Raw genomic sequence first — 16,010 nt, forward strand, 5'->3', positions numbered from 1 at the left:
CACATCCCAGTTGAAAGATAGGGTACTAACTTGGCTAAATCAAACTGTATAACTTCCTAAAGGATACGATGCCTCGTTTCCCTCTCTTTGTTCAGTATGGTTTGTTCTGTCACATATTCAGCAGCTGCATGCACAGATTCGACGCAGACACAACCTGTATTTCTTCCAGCAATATTTTTACAAGTCCTTAAGGAGATGGGTATGGTAACAACCTGCTCCAGACATTTTATTCTTCAGCATTCTGGAATGACTCCCACTGGAAGTACAGACTGTCACTTGCTGCCTTTATTTAGGAGAAGCTTTAAAATGGCTCTGTTTAAGTTTTTGTGATCCTGAAATCTTTGGCATTTGTTGGGCTGCTGTGACAGTCTACTGCCTGGGGTCTTGATTTGTTTTATTGTGATGCATTGCATTTTGTACACCACCTTGAGTCTTAGCTGAAAAAGAGGTCTATAAATACTGTAGTTAGTAAATAAATGTTTCAGCGTAGCACACCACCTTTACTGTATGTTCTGGGGACAATGTAGTATGCAGCACATAGCCCTTGCTTCACAGATTGTTGGGTGTTAAGTGAATGCCTCCCATTACTAGAAATGGGCTGAGTGTACCTATTCTTGCAGTGATAGATGGGTGGGAATACCCGAGGATCTGTTGTTGTTGTTACTTACAAAATTTATATCCTGCCTTTCTGCCTAATCAGGGCCACCAGTGAGGCTAACAATTAAAAACAAAGCATTATAAAAGCATATAAAGCGTTTTAAAACCAATTACAATCAGAATTAGAATACATATATAAAATCCAAAAACAACAATTGAAATATAGTAAGGATGGATGATTGAGGGAAAACCAAATGAAATAAGTCTTCACTCTCTGGCAGAAGACAGTGATAGAAGGGGAAAGATATACCTGGGAAAGGAGTTCCATAATTTTGGCACCATGACCAAGAAGGCCTGTCTTGACTTGCCACCTGTCTAGCCTCAGAAAGCAAGAGCACCCGAAGTAGGGTCTCAGAAGATGACAATAGTGGTTGGATAGGTTTGTATGGGAGTAAGTGGTTCTTAAGATATGCTAGTCCCAAAACCATATAGGACTTTAAAGGTCAGCACCATCACCTTGAATTGTGCCCAGATCCAAATTGGGAACCGGTGTAGATGGGCCAAGACTGGTGTGATATGGTCCCTAGAACCCACTCCAGTCGACATCCTGGCTGCATCATTATGCACCAGTTGAAGTTTTCAAATACTTTTCAACTGAGCACATTGCAATAATCTAATCTAGATGTAACCAGGGCATACACCACAGTGGCAAGATGTTTTCTCCCCAGGAAGGGCCTCAGCTGACTAACTAGTCAAAGCTGGTAAAAGACACTTCCGGTCACCAGCAGAAGGCACAGATCTAACAGCAACCCCACCCTAGAGACCTGTTCCTTCAAGGGAAGTGCAACCCATCCAGAACAGGTGACACCTCAGATTCACTCACCAGTAGCAATTCCATCTTGTTGTGATTAAGCTTCAGTTTATTAGCCTGCATTCACTCCAAACCTCCTCCAGGGATTGGTTCAGGGTTTTTACAACTTCCCAGATCACCTCCCAGTATGAAAAGGAGACCAGTGTCATCTGCATATTGGTGACAACTCAGCCCAAATCTTTGGATGACCTCACCCAGTGGTTTAATGTAGCTGTTAAGAGCAAGGGGAGCCCTATCGAATGGAACCCTGAGGGACCATGCTGGACTGCAAAGGCCAAGGAGCCGAGCAGCATTCACCTAGCACCACCTTCTGAACACTACCTTACAAATAGCTTCAGTGGGGTAGCCATGTCGGTCTGCGACAGAACAGCTAGATTCAAGTCCAGTAGCATCTTAGGTATCTGACCCAGGGAGCTTAGACTCTCAAAAGCTTATACCCAAAAAATCTTCTTGGTCTCTAGGGTGCTACTGGACTTGATTCTACCTTACAAGTTGGATCTTGCACCAGCTTGTAATTTTAGAATGTTAAGTGTTAAAAGGGGTCATGGGATAAGCATTACCAATCTGTAGTTTGAGAAGCTACCAGATGATTAAGGAATGAAAACTGGCTTTTCCCCTGCCATTCTCCCTACCTGTCTGTGATACTGTAAATACCTAATAGGAGAAGTTAGTCACAACAGCGTAATATGTAGGAGGCTGTGGTAAGAAGTGGAGGTATACAGAAAGGTAGGTGAAACAGGTATCATTAACATATTTGGGGGATGATCAAGTAGCAGTTTCCTTTGGGGAGACAGTTGCTAAGGGAGAATCCACAGCTATGGTGGCCTTTAGCCACACCTCCATTACTTGTGATCCATTAAAGCCTATTGTAGCTCACCCATCACATGGCCTGGTAGTGTTTGACAATCTTGTTTTTCCAGTCCTGGGCAGGCAGGAAAAAGGTTTATCAGGTCTGTGGTGGCCACCATACTGATCTGGCTTGTGGCACTTGTTCAGCTTGATGAGTCATAAGTTGTACAGACCTGCTTTTAATTATGAGAGGACATTTCTGCATAAAGCTGTTAGACTTAAGAGCTCTGCTGTTTCTTCTAGTAATGAAAACATATATGTTTTGGGAGGTACAGTTTTACCAGTATACTTAATGGCTTCTGAAATTGATGTTTGCACTTCAGAATAAAATCTGGCATGGTTCCCTTTTACAAGTTCCCAGAAGTTGGGTTTCTTGTCCTGAGTGCTGCACACATGCTGTCTGACTTTTTCTAATCAAACATCAAGCTTTAAAATACAATGACTTATTTAATATTTCCTACAGTCAGGTAGTAAGAGGTCTTTGTCATCTGAGAATGCACAGTGGTGGTAAATCAAATATGTTACCAGCATTCTTATTAATAGATATTGTATGGTCCACATCTGCTAGTGTAATGTCATTGTGCTAGTGAAAGTTGTGGGTTTTTAAAAAAAATTGCAATAGTGTTGCTTGAAGAAAACCTCACTGTATCCAAACAAAGATATCATTTGCTTGTTAAAGGTCTAGCACTAAGATTACCAATGTTGACAATAACGGAAGCAAGAGACGCTTTCAAGCACACAGAGAAGGAGAGCTACTGAAACAACAGCAACACAAAGTAACACAGGGAGGCAATAGGGAAGTAGAAACACAAGGGTACATAATTGTTGTACATTAAACAGAACAATCTTTTATTAAATGCATTGATACAATACATTATTTAAGGTACTTTTATACATAATTTACTGCATCATCTGGTTAGTGATATGAATTGCACTAAGATCTTGCTTGTTCAGTGCTACCACGTGTGTAATTATCCTTGTGTGAATGGAATGGCGCTAAGCTGCAGTTGAACCTTGAACAGGTTTTGTTGGATAACACACCATTAATCCCTTTCATGCCCCCAGAATGTGTGTAAGCAGCGAGTTGGCAACTCTTGTCTTTTGACTAGACATTTCAAACTTTATTATAGTTATATGCTGCCTTCTTTCATGGAACTCAGGGTAGCATGCATACGGTACCTAGGAGGTCTTCCATCCAGACTGATAACTGCTTAGTTTCAGCAAGACTGTCATATAGTCCTTTCCTGGGACCTTTCACCACTTGCCCAATCTTAAAATTAGGCTAAATCTTGAAATCTTTAAAGGGTTGTTGCCCAAAGATCAGAGAGTGAGGGAGATACATTCCTCAACTTCTTCAACAACAAATACCTTAACTTGGCAACAGTTGGACTTATAAAAATGCAGATCATAGTAAAGACCAGAAATTAAAGTAACGTTTCAGGAGCATTTCAGATAGTTGTTTTCTGTATGCATTGCATCAAATTCTGTAACACAGAAAGCTACACCTTAACTTGCTGATGCTTTCTTGAAAACTTATGAAGCAAATTGTATTTCTCATAAAGGTGTCTGTCTTTTTATGTGGTTTATTTTCAAGTAAAATTATACTTCTGTTTTGTGTAATAACGCAGACTCCACACTGAATTGTGCTTTGAAAAAAGACTGAAATATTTCTTTCTAGATAAGGGGAAGCAAACAGTGAAGTGGTTTGTGTGGCTTGGGTCCTGTGGATGCAGTCTGCTGACAGCAGCACTTCCCTCCAGGGCAAGGAACCTTCTACTGATGCTAGAGCCTGTGGCTACTGTTAGCAGAACAGATCTGTGGGATCCAATCCTATATGTATGAGTGTGGGCGTGTGTTTTCATGTAGCCTTAAATACAGGGCCTCAGTTGGAGATAATCACTCTTGATATTCTTTAATTGCTGGTAAAATATCTGCTTCCACTTTCCTTGCTTTGCATTTTACATTAATCATGTGCCACTAACCTCTGGGTTCTGCTGGGAGGTGTTACTGTATCATGTCTATTTTTCTTGCGTTTCCATTTAATTTCTGTATTGGCCTTCTTCATTCAGCACCTTCTATGGCTAACCTTCTTCTGCTTCCCTGTGATGTTTCTCTTCCTGGTGCCTCTCATGACTAGAACTGTTGGCCTGCCTCTGGTCTTTGAAGGCAATGTTACCATCGATTTGACATAAGCCTTCTTCCACGAGTGATTTCCTCCCTTTCCTTTGTCAACAGAAGAATGGTTTATTATTGCCAGCTTTGGCCTCCTGAGTGCCCTTACACTCTGCTACATGATCATCAAAGCCACAGCTAGCTTAAATGCTAACGAGTAAGTAAATGTTCAGGTATCTGTGTGCATATAAACACACATTTGGGTTGGTGCATGTTTCAAAGAGAGCAATTCAAAGAAATAGCAAGAATAGAAGAATGGGAAGGAATGGGCTTTGCAAAACCAGTGTTTTGCTAGTACCAACAGTAACTGGCTGCTTTTGTCTCAGGCCAGGCTTTTCAGACCGATCAAAATGAATTAACATTTGAATTAACTTCATATTCTGAAACGATTTTTACTCTCTTTTTGAAAAACAGTCTTTTAACTAGGCTTATATTACAACTCAACCCCAAATAGCATGCATAGTAACAATATATATAGAGCAGGTGTAGATGTACAAGTGCTGTTCAGATACTTCTTGAATGGATGAATGGACATTTTTTATCCTCACAACAGAAGTAATTATCAAGGAATACAATTTATAGTGAGGATGTAAGAGACGTTATGCAAGAAATTAGTTAGGAGACATTGGAAGGCAAAACTTCAGATGTTGTCTACATCCTATAAGCAAAGAGGCATGGCAATGCACCTTGGAGGCATTTAATATTAACCAGAGTTTATGCACAGATATTTGTATAGGAGTAGGCCATTCCTGCATGATTTGTCAGCTGCAGAAGGGGTAGATGGATTGCACTGGTGGTTCCTTCTTCCATACAGATTCATGTGCACAAGCTTTGGTCCCCACAGCACAGACTGAGACATGAATCCAAGGCTCACTTGCATACCCTGCCACATATAGGGTCATGGGTGAAATTAGGAAACCCTCTTGAAACACATTTAGGAGTGTGTGCTAAATTAACGTTAGGTAAAGGAACACGATGGATTTTCTGGGCCAATTCTCTGAAACTCTGCTATCAGTTTCGCAATCAAGCCGTTCTTCTATTTGTTAATTGCCCTTGCTGTACAGCACCTTGCTGTTTTGCAGATTTTTCAGTATTACTCCTAACAGTTGGTTAACTAGAGGAATATGAAGTGCTGACAGATATTTTGCAACCATTTTCAGCTCGTTATTATCAAATAAGAATGAAAAAAGTAGAGGAGCATTCTATATGTATTTTATGAGAACAGCTTTTAGCCCAAGAGAAATTTGAGGCTTGGGGAGGAGGTGAGAAATCTTAGACTATATTCTATACCTGTTTAAAAAAAGCAGAGTTCAGCCTGTTTCTGGAATTGCCTCAGTATCCAATGTAGCGTTTCTATTATTGATTGGTTTCATATTTCCATAAAAAGACAAGAATTTATTTTACAACTTATTTCCTGTTGCTGATAAGAGCTACTTTAACAAAATAATAATTTTATGACAGATTATAAGTAACATTGTACATGGAATAATTGTAGTAACTTGCCTTAATACTGTGAAGACAGGCCATTGGAAAGATAGATGTCAGTAGCTGTTGAACAGCAAGAACTACCAAAGCTATAATAATTTGGGGAAGGAATTGCAAAATAATTAAAACCATAAAAGTATAGAAGTATATATACAAAACATTTTAAACAAATAAATAAGGGGTAAATTTTCTAAGAAAACAAGCATCATGTATATTGTAGTTTGGGTAACCAGAGAATCTTTCTCAGACCTCTGTATCTAAAAATAAATGTATTGCTTATATCAGTAATGACTATTCTGTCAACAGTGGAGCTCAGCATTAGTAAGTGACTAGGCCTTTGGACATTCCCTTACCATGCTGGAACAGGATGTAGAAGTTCCGTGCGTTTCCTGTTCTACAAGAATACTGCACCCATTATACAGGGGTCACATCTCCCTGCCTTGGATTTCCTGGGTGAGGGAGAAGCAAACACTTATTTAGCAACAGGAAGCAACAGGAAGTGTAGGGGATCTGCGTGTTTTGTTCCTGCATTGCCAAGTAGCATCTAAAGCTGCTCTGAGTTAAATTTTTGCAAAATACAGATATTAATTGAATGTGGGGGCAGAGAGAACTGAAATTCGTTATTTGTTCCTTATTTTTCAGAACTCTCTTACATGCTTTTAACCCCTAACATTTAAGGAGTTTTCCTTGCAATGGAAATAATGTCCCTTCCCATTCACTGAAACAGTTTTTATTGAGCAAATAGCGTTTGTTCAGAATTTGACTCAAACTAATCATAAGCCAAGAAAAAGTACTTAGGATTTCCCTGATAATTATAGACCTGAGTAGGATTCTGAGTAAACCGGCTTAGGGTTGCTCTCTAAGTGTACATAACTTATTTGAACAGTAGTAATAAAATATTACTAATGTTCCTTTCTTTTACTTCTCTGCAGGGCTGAGTGGTATTGAAGAAACACTTTGACAAATTGCCTTGGAGGGCGAACCACCTATTTTTATGCTTCATTTATTGATCATATAACACAAGCATATGTTTAGTACCTTCTATTTTCATAATTTGCTAATGCCAAAGCTTTGTATTAAGGAAAAAATCAATAAAACGTTAGTTTTAAACCTTAGTCTGTGATTGAATTTTTAAAGCAATGCCTCAAAAGTGAGTTTTTGTACTAGTCAGTCAGTCAGTCATATAGGTATGTGGATGTGATCTAGATCTTCCATTTATCTTCTGAACACTCAGCTAACATGGCAACTCTTTAAATTTACACTCATTAATAATGATACCAGTGCATAGATTAGTAATTGTAATATCAGGTACTTGCATTGTCCTACTTTACTGTTATATATACAAATTTAGCATGTTGTATTGGAGCGGGGTTGTTGTTTGAACAAGATGCAATTTTGACTGCAAAAAAAGCAAATTAGTAAACGTATCATGTCATTTTTTGTTCTGTTTGGTGTTGTACTTCCATTTAAAATTTAGTTTTGCATTTTTCATAGGTGTTTATGATTTGATTTATTTATAATGTCATCATACCTTAAGTGGTGTGTTAAATCATAAGCATTGCAATGCTGATCAGAGTAACATCCTTCTGCACAGTAGAATCACTTAATGTGAAAGTTGTAAATGACTAATTGTTCTGAATGAAGAACTTCAGTCCAAGTAGTTCATCTTTAATGTAGATGAAAAATTAGGTTTAAGCAACCTTTGAGTAAAACCTTGCATATTACCCTTATCTAATACTTGCACATGTCTCAAAATATTCTTGCAGGGCTTCATGTTGCTGCCTTGATTCCAAGGAGATAAAGCAGGATACAGATGTTCTAAATATAAATAAAAAATGTTGGGACAACCAAACACTGCACATAAGTGTGAACATTTTACTAGGAGGAGATGTGAATTCTAATCCTAATAGGATTAGAAGAAAAAAAGGAGGGGAATAAAACCCAACCTAAAAAAAAAGCTGGGTACCCAAGGTTGGGTGAAAAGAAAATATATATAAGTCGATGTATAAATACTGAAAGTATAATTTATTAGAAGCGCTATGTAAAATTTAAAATTATTTAAAAGCTTTAGAATAGCACAATGGCATTTCCTGAGGTTGATAACTGTAACCACATACCAAACGCGTTTCGGCCTATGGGGCCTTCATCAGTGGTTAACTAAAACCCTTTGTTAAGCCTGCACACATATCTCATTTACTATGTGTGCAGGTATCAACCTAGTGAAGCTGATACCTGCACACATAGTATATGAGAGACTTATACTAACCAGTATTACAACAAGAACCTATTATACCAGATGTTTGAGTAATTGGGATTAGAATTTACAACATATACACATGCCTGGTTGGGTTTGAACTGTTTGTATTTGTATTCATTAATGTATTTCTGTAAATGTGTGCAGGCTTAACAAAGGATTTTAATTAACCACTGATGAAGGCCCCATAGGCCGAAACGCGTTTGGTATGTGGTTACAGATATCAACCTCAGGAAATGCCATTGTGCTATTCCAATGCTTTTAAATAATTTTAAATTTTACATAGCGCTTCTAATAAATTATACTTTCAGTATTTATACATAGACTTATATATATATTTTCTTTTTACCCAACCTTGGGTACCCAGCTCTTGAATATAGGATTAGCCAGGGACATTGGATGCCTATCTTATTTTTATTCTGCCCTTTCTGCAAGGAGCTCAGAGAACTACATATGGCCCTGTCCTTCATTTTATCCTCTCAACAACCCTGTGAGGGTAACTTCATGGCTAAATGGGAGCTTGATCCCAGGTCTCCCCAGTCCCAGTTAACCACTTTAGTTACAGTAACCACATTGTCTTTTAGTAGGGTTGCTAACCTCCAGGTACTAGCTGGAGATCTCCTGCTATTACAACTGATCTCCAGCTGATAGAGATCTGTTCACCTAGAGAAAATGGCCACTTTGGCAATTGGACTCCATGGGATTGAAGTTCGTCCCCTCCCCAAACCCCTCCTTCCTCAGGCTCCACCCCAAAAACCTCCTGCCAGTGCAAAGAGGGACCTGGCAACCCTATCTCTTAGTAATTTGCTTGACTTTCTTTGCTTTTATATATTTACATGCTGTTGCACAAACCCACATGCTTACTTTAGTCTTCAACAGTAAAACATTAACTTATTTTTTTAATGCATGCTGGCCTTGTTAGTGAATGTAGGGCTATAGAGCTCTGGTTTTGAATCAAAAGCTCATGTCCAACTTAATGAGATTCACTATTGAATAAGGAAACCAAAGCCTGAAACTTTTGTGTGTTAATTCACTCAAAACATAACCTACTTTTGAGTTTAGTACTGTCTAATTAAAATATGCTGGTTTGTATTTCCAGCTATCGAAAAGAAACCAGTATTCTTATAATAGGATTTGCTTTTTAAGAAATATTGGGAATAAAGACTTGGGCTTTTTTTGAACTTAGGAAAGCAGCAAAAATCTATGTTAAAATAATTTGTAGTTGTCAAGAAAACCTTCAGCTTAGAAGGCAATTTTTATAATTAGAATGGAAGTATGTAAAGTTTCTATAATATAATTGATATTTTGAAATGCCCTTGTGATATGTTGGGAGAAATGTTGCAAATGTGGCAGTGTCTTTGCTTCAAAAACTTGAAATACTACTAGAGAGAAAGAGAAGCAAAAATAATATAGATTTTCAGAACTGTTGCTTTTTGCCTTAATATAATATTCCATGCAATTCACATCTATTATTTTAGCAATCCACACAACAATCCTGTAACCAGCATAATTTATTTTTATATTTATAATTGGATGGTGGAGACTGTAAGATTGTGGCTTGCTTAAGATCATCCAGTGAATTCATGACTAGACCTTGATTTGAACAAGAAGATTCCAGTTTATAGATGACACTGTATTTCTTGAGACATCACAATAAAGTATAAGGACAGCTTCAGGCATCAAGAATCATGGGGGAACAGGAAGTGCAAACAACTCTTTTGTTACAAGGATGCATGCAGACACTGAAACTGCATGTACTCCAGACCTATCGTGCAGTGAGATGGACAAATTTTGTTGTTGAGGGAATTCTGTACATTCCAGCTTGAAAGAGTGAGGGAAAAGGAGAACAGATGCATGAAGTGGGGAAATCATGATTCTTTCCTACAAGTCACAGTTTGCAAAACTATTTGATAATACAGCCCGGTGTGTCCACAAAGAAGATGGCTATTCTGTCCAATTATGGCATCTACAAGAAGAAGGGTTGGTTTTTATATGCCAACTTCCTCTACCACTTAAGGAAGAATCCAACTGGCTTACAATCACTTTCCCTTTCCCTCCCCACAACAGACACCCTGTGGGGTAGGTGGGGCTGAGAGAGCTCTAAGAGCTGTGACTAACCCAAGGTCATCCAGCTGGCTTCATCTGTAGGAGTGGGGAAACAAATCCAGTTCACCAGATTAGCATCCATCGCTCATGTGGAGGAGTGGGAAATCAAACCCGGTTCTCCAGATCATAGTCCACCACTCCAAACCACCGCTCTTAACAACTACACCATGCTGGCTCTCACTGGCTCATGTTGGTTAACACAGCATGTAGTGTATGTGTTGCTGACTAGTGTTAACAATTTCCAAGGGCATGTGTAGAATCCTGAGAGTTCCATCCTTCCTCCTTCATCATCTGCATCACAGTGATGGGCTTTGGAACTACGCAGAGCTTCAGTTTTAGAAACTTCTAGAACTGTCATATAGGCTTGAACCTGCTCCCCTCAGAGGTGCAGAACAGACTGCACATGACTGAAGGGCAGGAATCCTGCTTGCCTGCTCTGCTCCTTCCAACAGGTAGGCGGCACGATAAGGACATCAGTTGCAGATAAAGTGTGCAAGTTGTGTGAAAACACAGATGACCACTCAAAGGAACAACAGTTATTGTGAGCAGCCTGCAGAGTGATCATTTGTAATTTAGGAGTTCAAAGGGAGCTTTTCCATGGGATTGGCAGTTGTTAAATGCCATAACCTCTGCTTGCATAACTTGTCAGTTCTCAGCCTCCAAGGAAACCAACTGAGGACACCAGGCGATCTCTGCAAAGATCTGTGATCAGGATAACTGCATGGAAATTGAGAGGCCAGCCTACTTAACACATCTCCAAGGATGTGGCACTCCAAGCTGTCCTTCAGATTACCTTCTGCGTCAAGATTGTTTGTGAGATGGTTGGCCTAAAAGCTATGTTCTTCAAAGATGGCCTTGCCTAATCTACAACCTAACATTTTCTGAAGACAAACATCCACTTCAGCTTCAGTACTTCCAGTTATCAAACAGGTTCCTCTGTTTTGGCATCCTCACAATATTTTCTGCAGAGAAAATCACTTCTAAGTCTTAGTAGATCATCATTTTTTATATTTCAGATTTAATGTCCTTCTACAAAGTTTCATTCTATTACTGTTGGAACCTATGCACAACATTCTACTGAAAAAGATAATGTTAAAGTATTTTTCTGGTTGCTATTACATCCAGAAGGAGCATCTTAAAATTGGGTCGCTTTCCATAAAAACCAGGATTATACAGTTCTCATAAAGACAAGATCACACCAAGGGCAGATCCAACTTTTATGTCTAAGATTAATTACTCCTTCCACTGATCTCAAGAAATAAAGCTACCCTTTGTTTTCACCAAAACCTAACCACCAGGAGAAAATATATGTCACTCTTCGGCATTACAGATTTTTGATGCTTTCTTTGTCACCTTTCATGTAGCTATCAAAGGAAAGAAGGCTTCTAAGACATCTCTAAGTAGATCATTGAGGAAATGTGTACAAGGACCTATGACAAGTAGAACCTGGAAGCATCAGATGACAGTGTACCATCATATCACAAGTGTATCCACTACAGCACATTAACATATTAGAGAATGCAGTATGAGTAACTTTGATTTGCTGAAGAAGCTATGTGGTTCTTGAAAACTGCAGCCTGTTTCTTGACTCTAGAACCAATCAAGAAGCCAGGCCACCTAGACAAGAATACCATTCAGACTTCCCTCCAAGCAGAATGGACTTTTAACAGTAATTACAATGTTCCTTTCTCACAAAATGGGCTATAGAATGTGGCCTTTCCAGACAATCTTAATCAGACTTCCACATGGAAGATCTACTGACCTCAGGCTGTTTACAGCTTTATAGATAAACAGTGTGAATCTTGAACCATGTTGGAAGCAAGCTGGCAGTCAGTGAATGGCAAGACTAGCTGTAGTATTTCCTGTCTTCTGTAACTCCTGGTAGGTGGATTAATTCTATACCAAATAACACTTCTGGGCTATTTTGAAAGGTAGCATAGATTAAAGTAATTGATCGTCAAAGTTATGAAAGGATGAATGACAGTGGCAAGGTCCCTATCCAAGAAGTGACAAAGCAGCCATATTTTATAAGACTGAGGAAAAGACCTCCTGGCCACATTTGAAGATTTGGTATCTAGGAACAAGTTGGATCAGGAGCGCTCCTGGACAGCATACCTAACGTGAGGGCTTCCAGAACAAGCAGTCCCACCACACTTAGATTGCATTAACTATCTGTCATAGCCAGCTGTGATTTTATCTGGATGGATTTCTAGTTCCGGAAACAATTATGCTTTCATGTCATTTCCCAAGGGACATTTGCACAGGATCAATTTAGAGCCTGCCGTAGCACAGGGTATACATATTTTGAAAATATGCAAGTGTCTCTCTTGTTTTCTGGTATGCTGTTAATTTCGCAAGGGTATAGATTTCCTTAATTTTCAACCACCAATCTTGTAATTTAGGAGGGTGTGTTTTTTTGTTTCCACTGCCTTGCAAAAAACAACCTGGCAGCAGTAATCATGTGTAACACAAACATTAACAGGTCACTAGGTAGGGATATCAGGTAGAGAATTTAGCAGCAGTGCCTCTAGGTTGTGGGGTATCGGTTCATTCTCTGTTACGATACTGTGTTCTTGCAGTCTTTGTTTCACCTTCCCATTCGTTCCAGTTGGATTTCAACTATTTTGTTCATTACATCTTTACAACCTACATGTAGACAATGCAAGGCAATTATCTGACCAGCTAAAAAGTTTTACGAGGCAAAGAGGAATGTGTGGTACTTAAAACTGGTTTTTTTTAATAGAGGCTTTAACTTTTGCCACCCTGTCCGAAGGCAAACAGTTCTACTTGCAGTATTAAAAAGAACCAGAGGTCATATACTTAGTACAAGGCGTGCAGGCTAACCTTTCCAATTGTAAGCAGACATGCTTCATACTAGGCACTGTGCTCCTTTAACAAGAATTGGAGTTACTAGCTGAGACTCTGGTCATACAGCAAGGCCCAGATCAAGTGAAGGGACAGAATAAGCTCATAGCAAGTTCCGTTGCCCTCTATGTTAACATCAGCAAGAAAGGAGAGAGTCTTATTTGAAGAAAGCATTTTTTTCCCCTCAGTGCACTCTGAGCATAGTCTTTATTGTAAAGTTTGGGGAAATTGGACCAAATTGTAGACATGTCAAAAAGCCCACGACTGTGTTTAAATTTAGCCTGTACTGCTGCTTTCTCAGCAGGGAAAAGCAAACCTCTGACAGAAATCAATGCTGACTGTCAGTCAACTTCCTGAAGTAGAAATCTCTTCTTCGGTATCTTGCTGAAATTTAAAGGGCTTGGTTTTGTACAGAGCAAAATGAATGAAGGTATTCCATAAGCCCAAAGGCCAAACGTCAAGAATGACATAATAGGTCTTGGACATGATGTGTACAGATGGAAGAAATGGAAAGAGTGATTGGTGGGCACATGTAGACACGTGTAGATTTCTAGCGAGATAATTTGATGGATAGCAGGCAAAGGGTGGACTGAAATGAATTTCAAAAGATGCAGAACCAGTGCAAGCACTTTAGAAATGATGCTGTTTTATACTATTTAATGTTTTTGGGGTGCTATTGTGCTTGTTTATGCATGATCCCTTGCACTGTTTTACCAGCACACCACTGATTGCCTGTATTTGAGAAGGAAGATGTTTACAGTATCTTAAACACTAAGAGAAGTATGGGAATGGACTGGGCAAGATTAGGAGTTCATCTCTGCCATGTTCAGACAACAGTTTCTTGACATTCAGAAAAGATGGGTGTGAGGCAGAGATTCAGGATTGAACAGAGAGACTAAGATAAAGTAGTGTGCTGTACATGAGTTTTCTCGTGAAGTTACTTTGGAAGCTCCAATTAGTCTAGAATGCTTCTGGCCACAGTTTGAGGTGCTAGTTTTTAACTGATAGAAAGTCTTGTATGGCCGAAGAATCATGTTCAACCTTTCTGGCCATGGGTCCCACCAAGCTGAAATCATGTGGCAGCACTGATGACACATGACAGGAAGAGGAGGACTATGACTTTACTGGTGTCGATGCCAGGACTGTGTCAGAGACCAAAGAAAGTTGTGGACAAGGAAGCCCAGGGTTGTTGTTAGGGACTGGATCGTATCAATCCTGTGTTGAAAGATCACACTGGCTGCCAATCTGTTCCTGGGCACAACTCATAGTGTTGGGTCTTACCTATAAGTATATTTTAGACTGTTTTGTTATTTGTGCTTTTATGCCTTGCTTTTAGGAGTGGTTGCTATTGGTGTGCTTTTATTACTATTGACTTCTATGTTTTTACTGTTAACAATTTTTTAAACTTTTGTTTGCTGTAGACTTGGTTGTTCTATCGTTGTGAACTGCCTTGGGCAGGTCTGGAGATGAAGCATACACATTTTCTAAATAAATAGTATTCTGAAGCTTATTGCAAAAATAACAATCTGTTTAGGCTTATATATCAAACAATGATTTCCATGTGGTACTTAGCCAGGAAATTAGCCAGATAATAACTAAATAAATAACTTAATAAATAAAAATAGCTAAATATGATCCTATTCAGACAATCTCATCTTCAGCTAAATTGTGTTATATCCACATATATTATTTCCTACCGATATGCAACGTGACACAGAAATATCTGTCTTTCATATGACTTATATTACCAAATAAGTTTAATCTTTTTAAAAGACTGAAGTAATTTTCACACTTCTATGATTTGGTTAGGAATAAAAATAAATGGAAAGGAGTGGGATATATTCTTGGCTGGAAGTGCCCTGTTTTTCTTCCCACTCATGCCTAATACGATTTTTTAATTGTCTCTTCTTTTGTAGGTGGCCATTTCTTCCACCGTAATTCTCTGTCTCCTCGGAGCCTGGTGTATGAGAATGACTTCTCTTCCATTGAGCCAGTCTTGGACATGTATGATGAGAACAAGACCTGAAGGGGGATCTGCATTCTTCTTGCTTTGCTCTCTTTCCCTTTTCCTTTTCCGTTTCTCATTCCTATTATTGTGTACTCCTTCCATGGGTGTTCTTTGTCTGAAGAAGAGCGGCCTTTTCCAGAACATGTGCCTGGCTGCCAGGCTGCAAAGGTGAAGCTCAGCTGAGGCAATATTGGAGGATAAGCGGATGAAGAGTGTGCACCACAAGTCGGCTGTTGGAGGTTGCCGAGTTAAAGTTGTCATTAGCAGTGCCAACATAATGGTGTCAGTATGCTAGAGGTTTTGCCCTACTCAGTTTTTAATTTTGTACTACAGTTACCTCTCTTGAGTAGGCACATGGTATTTCTCTTTTTTACAAAATTGCAGTGTTTTGCCAGCTTAGTTGCCTATTGGAGGTAGTGGCGGGATACTGCTGAAAACACTCCAGCTATTCTTCATTCTGTCCTTACATTGAACATCCCAGTTCCAAAGGGATTTATGAGAAATGTGTTGACATTCCAGCTTGCCATTTAATTGGCTGCTGGCAGAACAAGCTAATATTACAGCAGTATTATGACTGTCAGCCTCAGTATACAACGTTGGGGGATTTTTTCACTCCATTGCTGAGGATAAATATGGACAAAAGCTACTTAGAATGAATGCAAAAAACAAACAGCCATTTTCCAGCCTTCCTGTTGAGGAAATCTCTGACTTAAAGATGCTGCTGATATTTATAAAACCAGTATTTGACCTTTAGATCATAAGACTACTTTAAAAACATCCAGAAATCAAAAGGAGGTTATTGC

The 16,010-nt window shown here is 39.1% G+C and overlaps 1 protein-coding gene across 2 annotated transcripts in view; it reads left to right on the top strand.

Annotated features, from left to right (window-relative positions):
- Positions 1-15,769, top strand: part of RNF130 (ring finger protein 130) — a 64,057-nt gene extending 48,288 nt beyond the window's left edge. The window contains exons 8-9 of one of the 2 annotated variants that reach the window (XM_056865458.1): positions 4,553-4,646; positions 6,907-7,056. In XM_056865458.1, the coding sequence (XP_056721436.1) occupies positions 4,553-4,646; positions 6,907-6,922 (110 nt within the window). In that variant the 3' untranslated portion in view covers positions 6,923-7,056. Of the gene's footprint in view, positions 1-4,552; positions 4,647-6,906; positions 7,057-15,115 lie in introns of those variants that run through there. The other variant, XM_056865465.1, reaches the window with a different exon arrangement.
- Positions 15,770-16,010: the final 241 nt, after the last annotated feature.

The sequence above is a fragment of the Euleptes europaea genome, chromosome 1, assembly GCF_029931775.1.
Source record: "Euleptes europaea isolate rEulEur1 chromosome 1, rEulEur1.hap1, whole genome shotgun sequence".
NCBI lineage: Eukaryota > Metazoa > Chordata > Lepidosauria > Squamata > Sphaerodactylidae > Euleptes > Euleptes europaea.